This window comes from Cetorhinus maximus, chromosome 1 (genome assembly GCF_964194155.1).
Source record: "Cetorhinus maximus chromosome 1, sCetMax3.hap1.1, whole genome shotgun sequence".
Classification (NCBI taxonomy): Eukaryota; Metazoa; Chordata; class Chondrichthyes; order Lamniformes; family Cetorhinidae; genus Cetorhinus; species Cetorhinus maximus.
In genome coordinates this window covers 76,400,407-76,415,288 of record NC_135879.1, presented here as the reverse complement: position 1 = coordinate 76,415,288, position 14,882 = coordinate 76,400,407, and the positions used below count along the sequence as shown (strand labels likewise).

At 46.0% G+C, this 14,882-nt stretch overlaps 1 protein-coding gene across 3 annotated transcripts in view; it reads right to left on the bottom strand.

Annotated features, from left to right (window-relative positions):
• acox3 (acyl-CoA oxidase 3, pristanoyl) overlaps window positions 1-14,882 on the bottom strand; it is a 216,671-nt gene that overhangs the window by 115,187 nt on the left and 86,602 nt on the right. For all 3 annotated transcript variants that reach the window (XM_078542581.1, XM_078542599.1, XM_078542590.1), the window contains exon 12: window positions 3,567-3,689. In XM_078542581.1, coding sequence (XP_078398707.1) covers window positions 3,567-3,689 — 123 coding nt within the window. The remainder of the gene's footprint in view (window positions 1-3,566; window positions 3,690-14,882) is intronic.

Genomic DNA, 14,882 nt, shown 5'->3' with positions numbered 1-14,882 from the left:
ATTTGAGCCTCATCATTGTAATTTTGGTGTGGGCTGTGGGCACCAATGGATGCTCTGACACGACTTACCTTTCAGAGCCTAACCAATTTCAACCAGTGTCAAGGCAAGTTTAAAGGGATGGGGTGAGAGGTGGGGAAGCAGCGATCTGTAGTTGTTAAAGGCATCAGGAGGATCACTCCACTAAGGAGGACATTTTAGGATAGGTGATGAGGCAACTGAAGTCCTAGAAATATTGGCCAGAGCTTGCAAAATTTAAGTATCCATGTTGGAAATGGACACAGGAACCTGAACACTGCTTTGAGGTATCTGCTACAGCTGCCCAAAAAGGGGTCCTGACCAATTTAGCATTAGCTCAAAAAGCCATACAGATTGGACATGAGCTTCTGCCCTGCTAAATTAGTTATTGTTGCATGCCAAAATCAGGCACAATAATGTTGAATTTAGACCCTGCACACTCTTTAGTGACATAAAAGCTTGTAACTTGAATAAGTTTAAATTTGGAAATAACTTTCCAAAAGCACATTCCCGATTTACACAAGAATAACACTACACGCATAAATCATTCATAAAACTGACTATAACCAGAAGAAATTGTGAAACAGTTGTCATTTTGACACAATTTATTTTCAAATCACATCACTACCATGTTAAATGGTTTACAATTCTGTGGGACTGTACTAAAGTTATTTCTAAAATTGGGAAGCAATGCAGACAGTACTACTAGGTCAAAAGTGGAATAGTTCTGAACTTTGATGTTTCTTAGTACTATTACAGAATATTCTTACAATATTCTTCACTTAATTTTCAACTGTAGCATGAAATCAATACAAAATGTTAAATATAGTTAACAACCATAACAGATATGCAGTATATTTCCAAAGGATGAATCAATTCAGCAGTTAGGGTCCAATTTGAAATTAAAAAATCCAACCCTTGGTAATCCAGACTTGGTAATCCCTCTTACAACATAGGAGCATAAGAACTAGGAGCAGGAGTAGGCAATTCAGCCCCTCGAGCCTGCCCCATGATTCATTACGATCATGACTGATCTCATTTCGGCCTCAACTCCAATTTCTTGCCCTCTCCCCATGACCTTTCAACCCATTACTAATTAAAAATCTGTCTATCTCCTCCTTAAATTTATTCAGCGTCCTGGCATCCACTGCGCTCTGAGGTAGTGAATTCCACAGATTCACGACCCTTTGAGAAAAGTAATCCCTCCTCATCACTGATTTAAATCTACCACCCCTTAGCCTAAAACTATGGCCTCTCGTTCTAGAATGCCCCACAAGAGGAAACATCCACTCCACGTCTACTTTGTCTATCCCCTTTAGCATCTTATATACCTCAATTAGATCTCCTCTCATCCTTCTAAACTCTAACGAGTATAGGCATAAACTGCTCAATCTCTCCTCATAGGACAAGCCCCGCATCTCTGGAATCAATCTAGTGAACCTCCTCTGAACCGCCTCCAGTGCAACTACATCCTTCCTCAAGTAAGGGGACCAAAACTGTGCACAGTACTCCAGGTGCAGTCTCACCAATGCCTTGTACAGATGCAACAACACTTCCCTATTTTTATACTCTACTCCTTTAGCAATAAATGCCAAAATTCCATTTGCCTTCCTTATTACCTGCTGTACCTGCATACTAGCTTTCAGCAATTCATGCACAAGGACACCCAGATCCCTCTGCACTGAAGTATTCTGAAGTTTCTCTCCACTTAAATAATAAGTCGCCCTTTTATTCTTCCGACCAAAATGGATAACCTCACACTTATCCACGTTAAACTCCATCTGCCAAATTTTAGCCCATTCACCTAACCTGTCCAAATCCATTTGTAAATTTCTTACTTCTTCATTGCAACTTACTTTCCCACCTATTTTGGTGTCATCTGCAAATTTAGCTATGGTACCTTCTATCCCTGAATCCAAGTCATTAATATAGATTGTAAATAGTTGGGGACCAAGGATTAAACCCTGTGGCACCCCACTAGTTACAGCTTGCCATCCAGAAAAAGACCTATTAATCCCTACTCTCTGCTTTCTGTTGGTTAGCCAATCCTCTATCCAAGCCAATATATTACCCCTAACTCTGTGTGAACTTATCTTGTATATTAATCTTTTGTGTGGCACCTTATCAAAGGCCTTCTGGAAGTCCAGATTTACTACAGTTACGGGATCCCCATTATCGACTTTGCTTGTCACATCTTCAAAGAATTCTAGCAAATTAGACAAACACGATTTACTCTTCATAAAACCATGCTGACTCTGATGGATTGCTTTTTGACTTTCCAAATGCCCCATTACTACTTCCTTAATAATGGATTCCAATAATTTCCCAACAACAGACATTAAACTAACTGGTCTATAGTTTCCTACTTTCTGCCTCCCCCCCACTTTTTGAATAAGGGCGTTATATTAGCATTTTTCCAATCCACTGGAACCTTTCCAGAATCCAGGGAATTTTGGAATATTATAGCCAATGCATCCACTATCTCCACTGCCACTTCCTTTAAGACCCTGGGATTTAGGCCATCAGGTCCTGGGGCCTTGTCACCCTTTAATCCCAATAGTTTGCCCAGTACTTTTTCTCTAGTGATGGTGATTGTTCTAAGTTCCTCCTTCTCTATATCCTCTGCACTACCTGTTACTATTGGGGTGGTACTAGTGTCCTCCACTGTGAAAACTGAGGGAAAATATTGATTAAGCATCTCTTCTAACACAGTATTACCCAGATCTGTGGCAACACACTGCTCATCAAAGCTGGCTAGTTCTCTGCTGTTCTTGACAAGTATATTTATCATTCTGAAAAGGGGATCATTATGAAAAACCTTTAAATTTATCAGCAACTTTTAAAGTAAGTTTACAGAACTTTAATGACCTTTAATGAAAAGTTTATTTCAATATAATCAGGCCCTTAAACTGTTATGCAAAGTTATTTTCAGGGTACAATTGTTCAGTAGTTATGTTGCTGGATTAATAATCCAGAGGCCTGAACTAATAATCCATAGACCATGAGATGGTGAATTAAAATCTCACCAAGGTAGTTTGAAAATTCGAATTCCGTTAGCAAAAATCTGAAAGTAAAAGGCTGACATCAGTAAAAGTGATCATGAAGCTGATACGTTATTGTAAATGTTCATTTTAGGGAAAGAAATCTACCTTCTTCATACAGTCTAGCCTATTGTGATTTTAGTTCTACATCAACATAGATATCTCTTAGCTGCCCCTTGAAATGATCTAGCAAGTCATTCAGTTGTATCAAAGCACAACAAAAAAATAAGCTGCAGCAGTTCAAGAAGGCATCATCTCCTCTCAAACTACTAGGATGGGCAATAAATGCCAGCCTTGCAGTAATGCCCACATGCTGAGGATCAATTAAAAAACGCATCGCTCTTTCTCACAAGTATATTTTCTGTGGTTCAGGAGAATCATAATAACTTCTCATTATAACTTATAGCAGACATATAGAGATTTTAATATTTCACATAGTTCCAACACAGGTCCAGCAAATACGTTATTGTTGAAGAAAATGGATGAGTTGTGGCATGATGCTGAACTAACCTTGATGTTTTGCTTTTATCCAACTGAGAAGGTAGTTGCTGGTTTGTTGTAGTAGGACATTATTGTCACCTTCATAAGTACAGTTAGGATCATTGTCATTCCTAATGTCCCCAAGACGATTCACTGTAATGCAAATTATATTTGAAGATTAATAACATTGCTCCTAGCTGCTTTAATAGCTTGCAATTTGGTTGCTCTAAGACTCGTACAAATTCGGATGACAAAAAAAAAATGTCTGACTGAATTCAGCTTTTTGGTAGTTTGTTTTTTATTTTTGAGTACAACTAATCAATATGAAAAACATCAGCAATGGAAATAGAAAATATAGGATTATGAGAAGTTTAGAACAAAAATGTTTCAACCATAACCAAACACAACACTTTTGACGTCATAAATTATTTGCCTAGAACTTTGTTTTCTTTAATTCATAATGTCAATTTGCATAGGACATTTCATAAAGGACAACACATGATGGGTGCAGTGTAGCATTCAATGAGAGTATTATTTAGAAACTATTAAAGCCCTTTTGATTCCATAATATAAAACAGACACTGTAAGGTAAAGGATATAAAAATAATAACACTTTCTACTATAAATAAAATTTTGAAATTATCTTAAGTATCATTTAGAACACAGAATGAGAGCAATCCAGTTGTGATGAAAATCAGCCACTGGTGTTCCACTGCAAGTATAATTAAAACCAGCCTTTTGGGAGAGCCATTGTGTAGGTTAAAACAGTAACTTATACAGAAACTGGCCACAAACTTGTACTGATCCTCTGGATGGAGGGGGGTTGATAGGAATCTATTTGAAATATCCAAGATGGTAAAGACCATTGCTGCTTTTGGTATATTGACAATTAGGTCCCTGACTGGAGCAGCAGTGGATGCACAAGCAGGGATTTTTTTGTTGAGGACTCCGGGCAGAATTTTCCATGCCCGCTGGCATCGGGCATGTTTGGCAGCATGAGCAGACAATATGGCGAGAAAGCCAAAAATCGGTTTCACGGCGTCGTGAAACCAGTTTGCAATTGTCCGCTCTGCCCGTCAGTGGCGTGCTGTTTTTCCTGCAGTTGGACGTCAGGAACCTCATTGTAATAAATCTGCAAATCATTCTAAGCCCAGCTCACCAGAATCATCCCCCCGCGCACCGCCTCAACGCTGGATTATCCAAACACGTTGGCATGATTGCATGCCGATGTGTTTCACAACAGCATATATAAGGTGTGCACTTGGTATATTGCACTTCAAGGGGAACAACAGGGTGCCTGTTGGACTTCAAGGCTGAGGCACCGTGCATTCAGGAGAGTTGCTTATTCCTGGCTGGCAACGGCTGCCCTTTGGAGACAATGAGGAGACCAGCGCATCCCAACTTTGCCTACAACCCAGAGAGGCCAGCGCACCACAGCCCCAGGAATCTGGGAGCAGTGAGACGCTCAGCGCACCCCAGCTCCGGGAAGCCGGGAGCAGCAACGCCCCAGAGGGGGAGAGGATTGGAGAAGCTTCTCCAACAAAGGTCATTTCAAACCCCGCTCTCTGCACGGACCCCCAGATGCCACCCGAGCAGAACATGCCAATGGGGAGTTTCAGGACAGTTTCCTCAGCCCATCCAAAGTGAGGCAATTTGAGCACACTATGGGTATGAAGGAGCAGACTAAAGGTCTGGGACTCTCAAAGACAACAGGTTTGGTAAGAGAATAAATGCTTTAAAATGGGTTTAAAGATTGTATCCATAAATGTGCGTAGCATTAAATCTACTACGCGATGTGTTGCGACCTTGGACTACCTTGCCAAAGTCAAAGCTGACCTGTTGTTTCTGCAGGAGTGTGCGATACCGCACCTCAGCTCCTACAGGCAATGATTACGATGGTGGTCTCATGGGCCATCGATCTGGTCGGGCGGAAACGACTCTCGTTCCTCCGGCCTGGGTATTCTGCTGCGGGGAGGCAACTTCACCGTCTCCGAGGTTAAGGAGGTGGTGGGAGGGCGCCTCCTCGTAGCAGGCGTAATGTACAAGAATGCTCCACTCCGGTTAATTAACGTGTACGCCCCGTCACAAGGGGCTGAGCGGCTGGAGGTTTTTCAGCAGCTCCCACTGCTGCTGGCGACCTCCAGGCCGGTCATTCTGGGCGGTGACTTCAACTGCATCATCGATGCGGCTGGACGATCCAGCAGGGCCGGCAGCAGATTGGACGCTACGTCCAGATCCCTGATGGAAACAGTTAAGGATGCCAAGCTGCACGACGTTTTCAGCAACCCTGCAGACGGAGTGCATCGTAGGTACACCTGGTCACGGCCAGACGGGTTCATCCGTTCCAGGATAGACTTCCTGTTTGTGTCCCGTGCATTCGCAGTCAGATCCACCGACGTCAAGCCGGTGTTTTTCTCTGACCACTGCCTCCTACTGGCTGACTGCCACTTAGAGAAGGACCAGAGGGTGGGCAGGGGGGCATGGAAGCTAAACGTGCAACTGCTGACCCCAGAGAACATTGAGGAGCTCAAGAGGGATTACAAAGGTTGGGGAACCGTGAAACCCCTCTTTGAGTCCCTGACACACTGGTGGGAAGCAATCAAGGGAAACATCAAGAGGTTTTTCATCCTCAAAGGCACCCAGAAAGCTAGAAAGGAACAGAGGGAAATGTCCTGACTCCAGAAAAACACGCAGGATCTGCTCCGGCTGCAGTCGATGGGGGTCGATGTCAAGGAGGAACTCCAAGAGGTGAAGAGCCAGCGAGCCTCACTCTTTGCCTCAGAGGCCTCCAAGATCATCTTCCGTTCCAGAGTCCGCTCCGTGGAGCAGGATGAGACGTGCTCACGTTACTTCTTCCCAAAGGTACACAGAGAGAGCTCTGTGATCAGCAGCCTGAAGGAAGAAGACGGCTCAGTAAAGTCATCACAGTCCGACATTTTGAGGATCAACAAATCCTTTTATGCCGGATTGTATGACGTGAAGCCCACGGACAGCATGGCCTCCCAGTCCTTCCTGTCCTCTATCACGGAGGTCTTAGACGACAGTACACGGGAGAGCCTGGACAAACCGCTAACTCCTGACGAACTGACTAAGGCACTTGAGTCCTTCGAGAAGAGTAAAACTCCCGGAAGCGACGGCTTGCCGGCGGAGTTGTATTTGGCTCTGTGGGACTGGATCGGCCCAGACCTGCTAGAAGTGTACGAGAGTATGCTCCTGGACGGCAGTATGTCAGAATCCATGAGGAAAGGCATTATCACCCTCATCTACAAGCACAAGGGGGAAAGGGAGGAAATTAGAAATTGGCAACCCATTTCACTGTTGAATGTGGACTATAAGGTTCTGTCCAAGGTCATCGCCAATCGGGTCAAATCCGCTCTGGAATTGGTGATCCACCCCGACCAGACCTGCACTGTGCCGGGCAGGAAGATCTCTGACAGCCTCGCGCTGCTCAGGGATACGATTGCCTATGTATGGGACACGGGTGTGGATACCTGCCTCGTCAGCCTGGATCAGGAGAAGGCCTTTGACAGAATATCGCACACATACATGGTGGATGTACTCTCCAAAATGGGGTTTGGGGAGGGAATTCGCAATTGGATCCAACTGCTCTACACTAACATCAGTAGCGCAGTCTCAATCAATGGATGGGAATCAGATAGCTTTCCGATTAAATCTGGAGTCAGGCAGGGCTGTCCTCTCTCGCCTGTTCTTTTCGTGTGTTGCATAGAACTCTTTGCTGAGTCCATCAGGAAGGATCCGGGCATAAGAGGAGTGACGATCCCAGGCAGTGGAGGCACTCAGGTCAAAGCCTCCCTGTACATGGACGATGTTGCCGTCTTCTGCTCGGATCCACTGTCGGTGCGCAGACTGATCCACATCTGCGACCAGTTCGAACTGGCCTCGGGAGCCAAGGTAAATCGCGGGAAGAGCGAGGCCATGTTCTTAGGGAACTGGGCTGACCGATCCTTCGTCCCCTTCACTGTCAGGGCTGACGGCCTGAAGGTGCTGGGGATATGGTTCGGAGGGACCAGGGCATGCGTTAGAAACTGGAAGGAGCAAGTGTCTATGGTGAAAAGAAAATTGGGCATGTGGGAGCAACGCTCCCTCTCCATTGCGGGTAAGAACCTGGTCATCAGGTGTGAGGCACTCTTGCTGTTGCTGTACGTGGCGCAGGTCTGGCCCATTCCACACTCCTGCATGGTGGCGAGCACCCGAGCCATCTTCCGCTTTATCTGGAGGTCGAAAATGGATCGTGTCCGCAGGGACGCGATGTACAAGCTTCTAGATAAAGGGGGAAAAAACGTGCCCAACATCGCCCTCATACTGATGGCCACCTTTGTGTGTGCCTGCATCAAGCGGTGCGTAGACCCTCAGTATGCAAACACCAAGTGTCACTATGTGCTGAGGTTCTACCTGTCCCCGGTGTTGCAAAGGATGGGTCTGGCCACGCTGCCACGGAACGCTCCAAGTAGTTGGACCGTGCCGTACCACCTGTCCCTCGTGGGAAAATTTATGCAGAGAAACACCTTTGACCACAAGTCCATCAGGCAGTGGTCGGCACGTAGCGTCTTAGAGGCCCTGAGGGAAAAGGAGAGGGTGGATCCTGTGGGATGGTTCCCCGAGCAGACTGTCAAAGTCATTTGGCAGAATGCCTCATCGCCAGAACTTTCCAACAAGCACCAAGACGTAGCTTGGCTGGTGGTGAGAAAGGCCCTCCCCGTCAGATCCTTCCTACACACCAGGATTCTCACCCCCTCGGCACGTTGCCCTCGAGGTGGCTGTGGTGGGGAAGAGACCGTTGTTCACCTCCTTGTAGATTGTGCCTTTGCAAAGAAGGTCTGGAGAGAGATGCAGTGATTTCTGTCGAGGTTCATCCTGAGCAGTTCTGTGACACAGGACTCTGTGCTCTACGGGCTGTTCCCAGAGGGACACACCGAGACAAACATCAACTGCAGCTGGAGGATCATCAGCTCGGTGAAAGATGCTCTTTGGTCTGCCCGAGACTTGTTGGTCTTCCAGCGCAAAGAGTTGTCCCCGGCCGAGTGTTGCAGACTGGCATATTCCAAAGTCCAGGACTACGTGCTGAGGGAAGCACTAAAGCTTGGGGCAGCTGCCGCAAAGGCGCAATGGGGAAGGGTCGCTGCCTAAGACCTTTCTGCCACAGTGCACCAAGGGACTGGGAACTGTGTAGAGCCCCTCGGGCTGTACAGCTCAACATGAATGTCTGCAAATGATTGTAATATTCATTGTTTGTACTGATGCACCTTGTGATACATGTTGTAAAAGTTGAACCTGATTGTACTTTTGTGATGGTGATTTTGAAATGGTTTGGAATGTGGTTGAAGATATTTTATGAATAAAGTATATTTCTGCAAAAAAAGAGTTGCTTATTCCTAGCTGGCAAGGGCTGCCCTGCGGTTGAGGCGAGTTTGTGGGGGGGCAAGGGCTTCACTGAGGTTGAAGCGAGTTGGGGGAGGGCAAGGGCTGCACTATGATTGTACTACACAAGCACATGTGGGGGGGGAGGGAAGCAGCCACGCATTAGGGAAACCTTGTATAAAGTGACCATTCCTCTGCAGCTAAGACAGTTCAGACGCAGGCACATTGACATGCTTGGAGTGGGGCCTCTAGCTTATCTGCCCACTCAAGTACTGCAGAGGCATGAAATTGCCATCAAATGCTCCTGAACATTTAACCTCTCGGGCACAGACTGCAAACTAATGAACGTTTTAGTGAACTGCAGAACATTTGTATGACTGTGCATGTTGTAGAATGTCTTTGCTAAAGCTGGCCATGGAGCAGTCACTGGTGGAAGTGCTCATAGCCCTTTGCAATGTCATCATCCCGGTTTGGATCAGTCTCCCCCATGGTTCAAGCTAACAGTGCAGCTTTGCAGTGTGGGTTAGGAGATTGCCTGCACTGGACCTGAGAGCACAGCATGCAGTCCAGTGGGTGAAGCTGCAGCCAATCGGTCAAGTGGAGTGAGGCGGAGGTGGGTGGGGTCTCAGGCAGTCATACAGCGCACTAAACTCTGGTGATCCAAGTGGTGGCTAGCAGTCTCCGGGATGCTTTAAGGAGCATTCAGACTTAACCAAGAGAGCTGCTTGGTACACCCAAGCTAACCCTTGCATCTCTCTTTTTCATCCTGCAGGAGGTGTACATCAGGAGTGTGGAGCCTGGTTAATTGCATGCTCCTTGACATACAGAGAGTGGAGATAAAGGAGAAGAGAGCGAAGGTGGTGCCTGGCTAGGCAGAAGGAGGAGTAGCACCCTCAGAAAGAAGGGATGGCTGCACACGCCACTGAAGAGCCACAGCGAGCCGTCACTGTTTGGCACCTAGATAGACCCAAGGTCTATAGACACCGCCTTTCATTTCTGCAGATGACCGAAAACCAGTGTTGCCAAAGACTGCGTATGTCTAGGGAACTGGCCGGTCACATCTGTCAGCTACTGCAGGATTTGGCGCCATGGGGACATGGGGGGCATCCTTTGCCTATGGCAGTGAAAGTGACCGCGGAGCACAATTTTTACGCCAGTGGCTCCTTTCAGGGCTCCACGTGACCTTTGTGGGATATGGCAAGCCTCCACCTGCAAGTGCATCTATGAGGCCATGGATGCCATCTTCGTGAAGGTACACAACTTTGTGCATTTCACGTTGGACCAGGAAAGCCAGGATGCAAGAGCACTGGGATTTTCCTTGACCTCAGGTTTCCCACAACTGCAGGGTGCCATTGACTGCACTCACATGGGGCTCAGATCTCCGTAGCAACAATTAGGTCAATTATGTCAATTGTAAGGGTTTCCATTCACTGAATGTGCAGCTGGTGTGTGACCACCACAAATGTATCCTGCAGGTCTGCGCATGGTTCCCAGGGAGTGTCCATGACTCCTACATTCTTAGTCGGTCTCAGATTCCTGACGTCTTCCAGGTTCCACAGAGGCTGCAGGGATGGCTCCTGAGGGACAAGGGCTACCCGCAGAAGACGTGGCTGATGACACCCGTGCGGTGACCTCAGACTGCAGAAGGTATTACGAGGCTCATGCTGCAACTTGCATCTTGGTGGAACAAACCACCAGGATGCTGAAAATGAGGTTCTGGTGGAGCCCTGCAACATAGTACACAGAGGGTGTCACGCATTGTTGTTGTCTGCTGCACCCTTTACAACCTGGTGCTGCAGCGGGGAGAGGAGCTGCCTCAGGAGGAGATGGAGGAACTGGACATAGAACCATAGAAAAGTTACAACACAGGAGGCCATTCAGCCCATCTTGTCCATGCCAGCCCGAGGACACCCAGGTGCCCTTTCTAATCCCACCTTCCTGCACCCGGCCCATAGCCCTACAGCTTACAGCATTTAAGGTGCAGATCCAGATATTTTTAAAAAAGAGTTTAGAGGTTCTGCCTCTACCACCAACTTGGGCAGCGAATTCCAGACATCCACTACCCTCTACGTAAAAAAGTTCTTCCTCATGTCCCCCCTACACCTTCTGACACTTATCTTGAATCTATGTCCCCTGGTTCTAGAATTTTCCACCAAGGAAAACAATTTTATCCTGTCCACTCTATCTATTCCCCTCAGAATTTTGTACGCCTCAATCAAGTCACCTCTCAGCCTTCTTTGTTCTAAAGAAAATAACCCCAACCTATCCAATCTCTCCTCGTACCTACACTTTTATAACCCTGGCAATATTCTTGTAAACCTCCTCTGCACTCTCTCCAGAGCTATTACTTCCTTCCTGTAATGAGGTGACCAGAACTGCACACAATACTCCAGTTGTGGCCTCACCAGTGTTTTATACAATTCCAACATTATATCCTTTCTTTTATATTCTATACCTCCGCCAATGAAGGAGCGCATTCCATATGCCTTCTTTACAACCTTGTCTACTTGAATTGCTGCCTTCTGTGTACTTGTACACCAAGATCTCTCACTTCATCTTTTAGTATATTCCCATTTATTTTGTAATCCCTGTAACTGTTTGACCTCCCTAAATGTATGACCTCACGCTTCTCTATGTTAAAATCCATCTGCCACTTTGCCGCCCACTCCACCAACCCATCTATTTCGTTTTGGAGATTATGGTTATCCTCTGCACTATCCACTACTCGGCCAATCTTTGTGACATCTGCAAATTTCCCAATTGTGACCCCCCACATTCACGTCCAAATTGTTAATATATAACACAAACAGCAAGGGTCCCAACACCGCGCCCTGTGGAACACCACTTCAGACAACTTTCCATTCGCAAGGGCATCCATCGACTATTACCCTTTGTTTCCTGTTACAAAGCCAACCTTTTATCCAGTTTGCCACATTACTCTGAATCCCATGGGCTTTTACTTTCCTGACCAATCTGCCATGTGGGACCTTGTCAAATGCCTTGCTAAAATCCATGTACACAACATCCACTGCACTACCTTCATCAACTCTTCTTGTCACTTCCTCAAAGAATTCAATCACATTTGTTGAGGCAAGACCTTTCTTTAACAAATCCATGCTGACCATCCCTGACTAGTCCATGCCTTTCCACATGACAGTTAATCCTATCTCTCAGGATTGATTCTACTAATTTGCTCATCACCGATGTAAGACTAACTGGCCTATAATTGTTTGGCATTTCCTTTGATCCCTTTTTTAACAATGGAACTACGTTTGCATTTCTCTAGTCCTCCGGTACCTCCCCTGTATCTAGAGAAGATTGGAAAATCATCCTCAGAGCATCTGCTATCTCCTCCCTGACTTCCTTCAGCAGCCTCGGAAACAATCCATCTGGCCCTGGTGACTTATCAACCTTCAAGGATTTCAACCCTTCGAGTACTTCCTCTCTCTTTATGACTATCCCGTCCAATATCTCGCAGTGTTCCTCCTGGGCTACTATATCTACATCCTCCCTTTCCTTTGTAAACACGGAGACAAAATATTCATTCAAAACCCTTCCCACAGCCTCTGCATCTGCACACAAGTTTCCATTGTCATTACTGTTAGGTCCCACTTTTTCCTTAACTAACCTTTTAGCATTAATGTATTGGTAAAACATCTTTGGGTTATCTTTAACTTTACTTGCTAATCTTTTTTCATGCCCTCTTTTTGATTTCCTTATTTCCTTTTTTAATTCGTCCCCGCACTTCCTATATTCGTCTAGGCTATCTGCAGTGCTTAGTTCTCTGTGCCTATCATACGCTTTCTTTTTCTGTTTGATCTTCCCCTGTATTCCTCTAGACAACCAGGGGGGTCTAGATTTGGCAGTACCACTCTTATTTTTGTAGGGGACATGTCTACTTTGTACAATTAGGATCTCGCTTTTTAGTGCTTCCCACTGGTTTTCCACTGTTTTATCCTCCAGCAGTGCTGTCCAGTCCACCTCAGCCAAGTCCCTTCTCATTTCTGCAAAATTGCCTTCCCCCAATTCAAGACTTTTACTCCTGCCTTATCTCTGTCCTTTTCCATGGTAATGCTAAATTTAACTGAATTGTGATCGCTGTCCCCGATATGGTCGCCAACTGTTACTTCTCACACTTGCCCTTCTTCGTTCCCCAATACTAGGTCCAGGATTGCATCTCCTCTCGTTGGGCTTGTCACTAATTGGTTGAAAAAAATTTCCTGGACACACTGCATGAATTTTTCTCCCTCAGTGCCCCTTATATTGTTTGAATCCCGGTTGATATTAGGATAGTTGAAGTCTCCTACTATTATTGCCCTCTTGTTCTCACAAGCAGAAATTTGCCTACATATTTGTTCTTCTATCTCCCTTTCACTATTTGGGGGTCTGTAGTATACTCCCAGTAGTGTGACTGCCCCTTTTTTATTTCTAAGCTCAATCCATAAAGCCTCGTTTGTTGACCCATTTAGTATATCATCCCTTCTCACAACTGGAATTGATTCTTTAACCATTAGTGCTACCCCCTCCCACTCCTTTTTTATCTCCTACTCTATCGTGTCTGAAGACTCAATAACCAGGGATATTAAGCTGCCAGCTTTGTCCCTCCTTTAGCCAGGTCTCCTTTATAGCAATGACATCCTGCTGCCATGTGTCTACCTGTGCCCTTAACTCATCTACCTTGTTTGTAATACTCCTTGCATTGAAGTATAAACAGTTTAACCCTGTCAATTTCCCTTGCTGGACACGTTGTAAACTTTGCTTCTCCTGTAACTCCATGTCTATCACAACGTCCCTAGCTAATGTTCTACCTCCATTTTTCTGATCTGAATCTGACCTATCTGATCCTACTCCTGGGATCCCATCCCCCTGCCACACTAGTTTAAATACTCCCCAACAGAACTAGCAAAAGCCCCCGCAAGGACACTGGTCCCAGCTCTGCCTGGGTGCAGCCCGTCTGGTTTGTACAGGTTCCACTTTCCCCAGAACCGGTCCCAGTGCCTCGAGAATCTGAATCCCTCCCGGCTACACCATCTCTCCAGCCACGTGTTCATTTGGTCTATCCTCTTATTCCTGCTCTCGTTAGCATGTGGAACTGGGAGTAATCCGGAGGTTACCAAATTTGAGGTCCTGCATTTTAATTTATCTCCTAACTTCCTGTACTGAGCTTGCAGGTCCTCTTCCCTTAGTTTACCTATGTCGTTGGTACCAGTGTGTACCACAACCACTGGCTGTTTACCTTCCCTCCCCAGAATGTCCTGCAGCCGCTCCGTGACATCCTGGGACCCTGGCACCAGGGAGGCAACATACCATCCTTGATTCATGTTTGCGGCCACAGAAGTGTCTGTCTGTGCCCCTCCCCACCCCTTTCCAATCCCCCTTTTTCCAATGATTTATAATTTTAAAAAAATATATTTTTCTTTTCCCACCTATTTTTAAATTTATTTCAATCTATTGTTTTATCTCCACCTTTTAGCCCATTTCAATCCCTTCCTCCCACCCCATCCCCACTAGGGCCACCTGCCACTTGCTTGTCCTGCTTGCTACCCTTAATGTCCCCATTAGCACATTCCTTAGATAATATCACCACCGTCGATGCCCCTTTGTCCTTTTGTCTATGACATCTTTGGCAATCTCTTCTTTGCCTCCACCTTTCACTGGCCCTCTATCCAGCACTACCTGTCCCACCCCCCTCTACCAGCTTATATTTCACCTCATTTCTCTATTTCCTTAGTTCTGATGAAGAGTCATTTGGACTCGAAACGTCAATTGTGTTCTTCTCCGCAGATGCTGTCAGACCTGCTGAGTTTTTCCAGCTATTTTTGTTTTTGTTTCAGATTTCCAGCATTCGCAGTATTTTGCTTTTACCTCTCCCTCTTGTTGTGTGCCTGCTTGTCCTGCATGAATAGAGATGGAGAGTATGTAAGCAGGACGCCTGCCAGGCCAGATGATAAGTATGCCTGGCAAGTG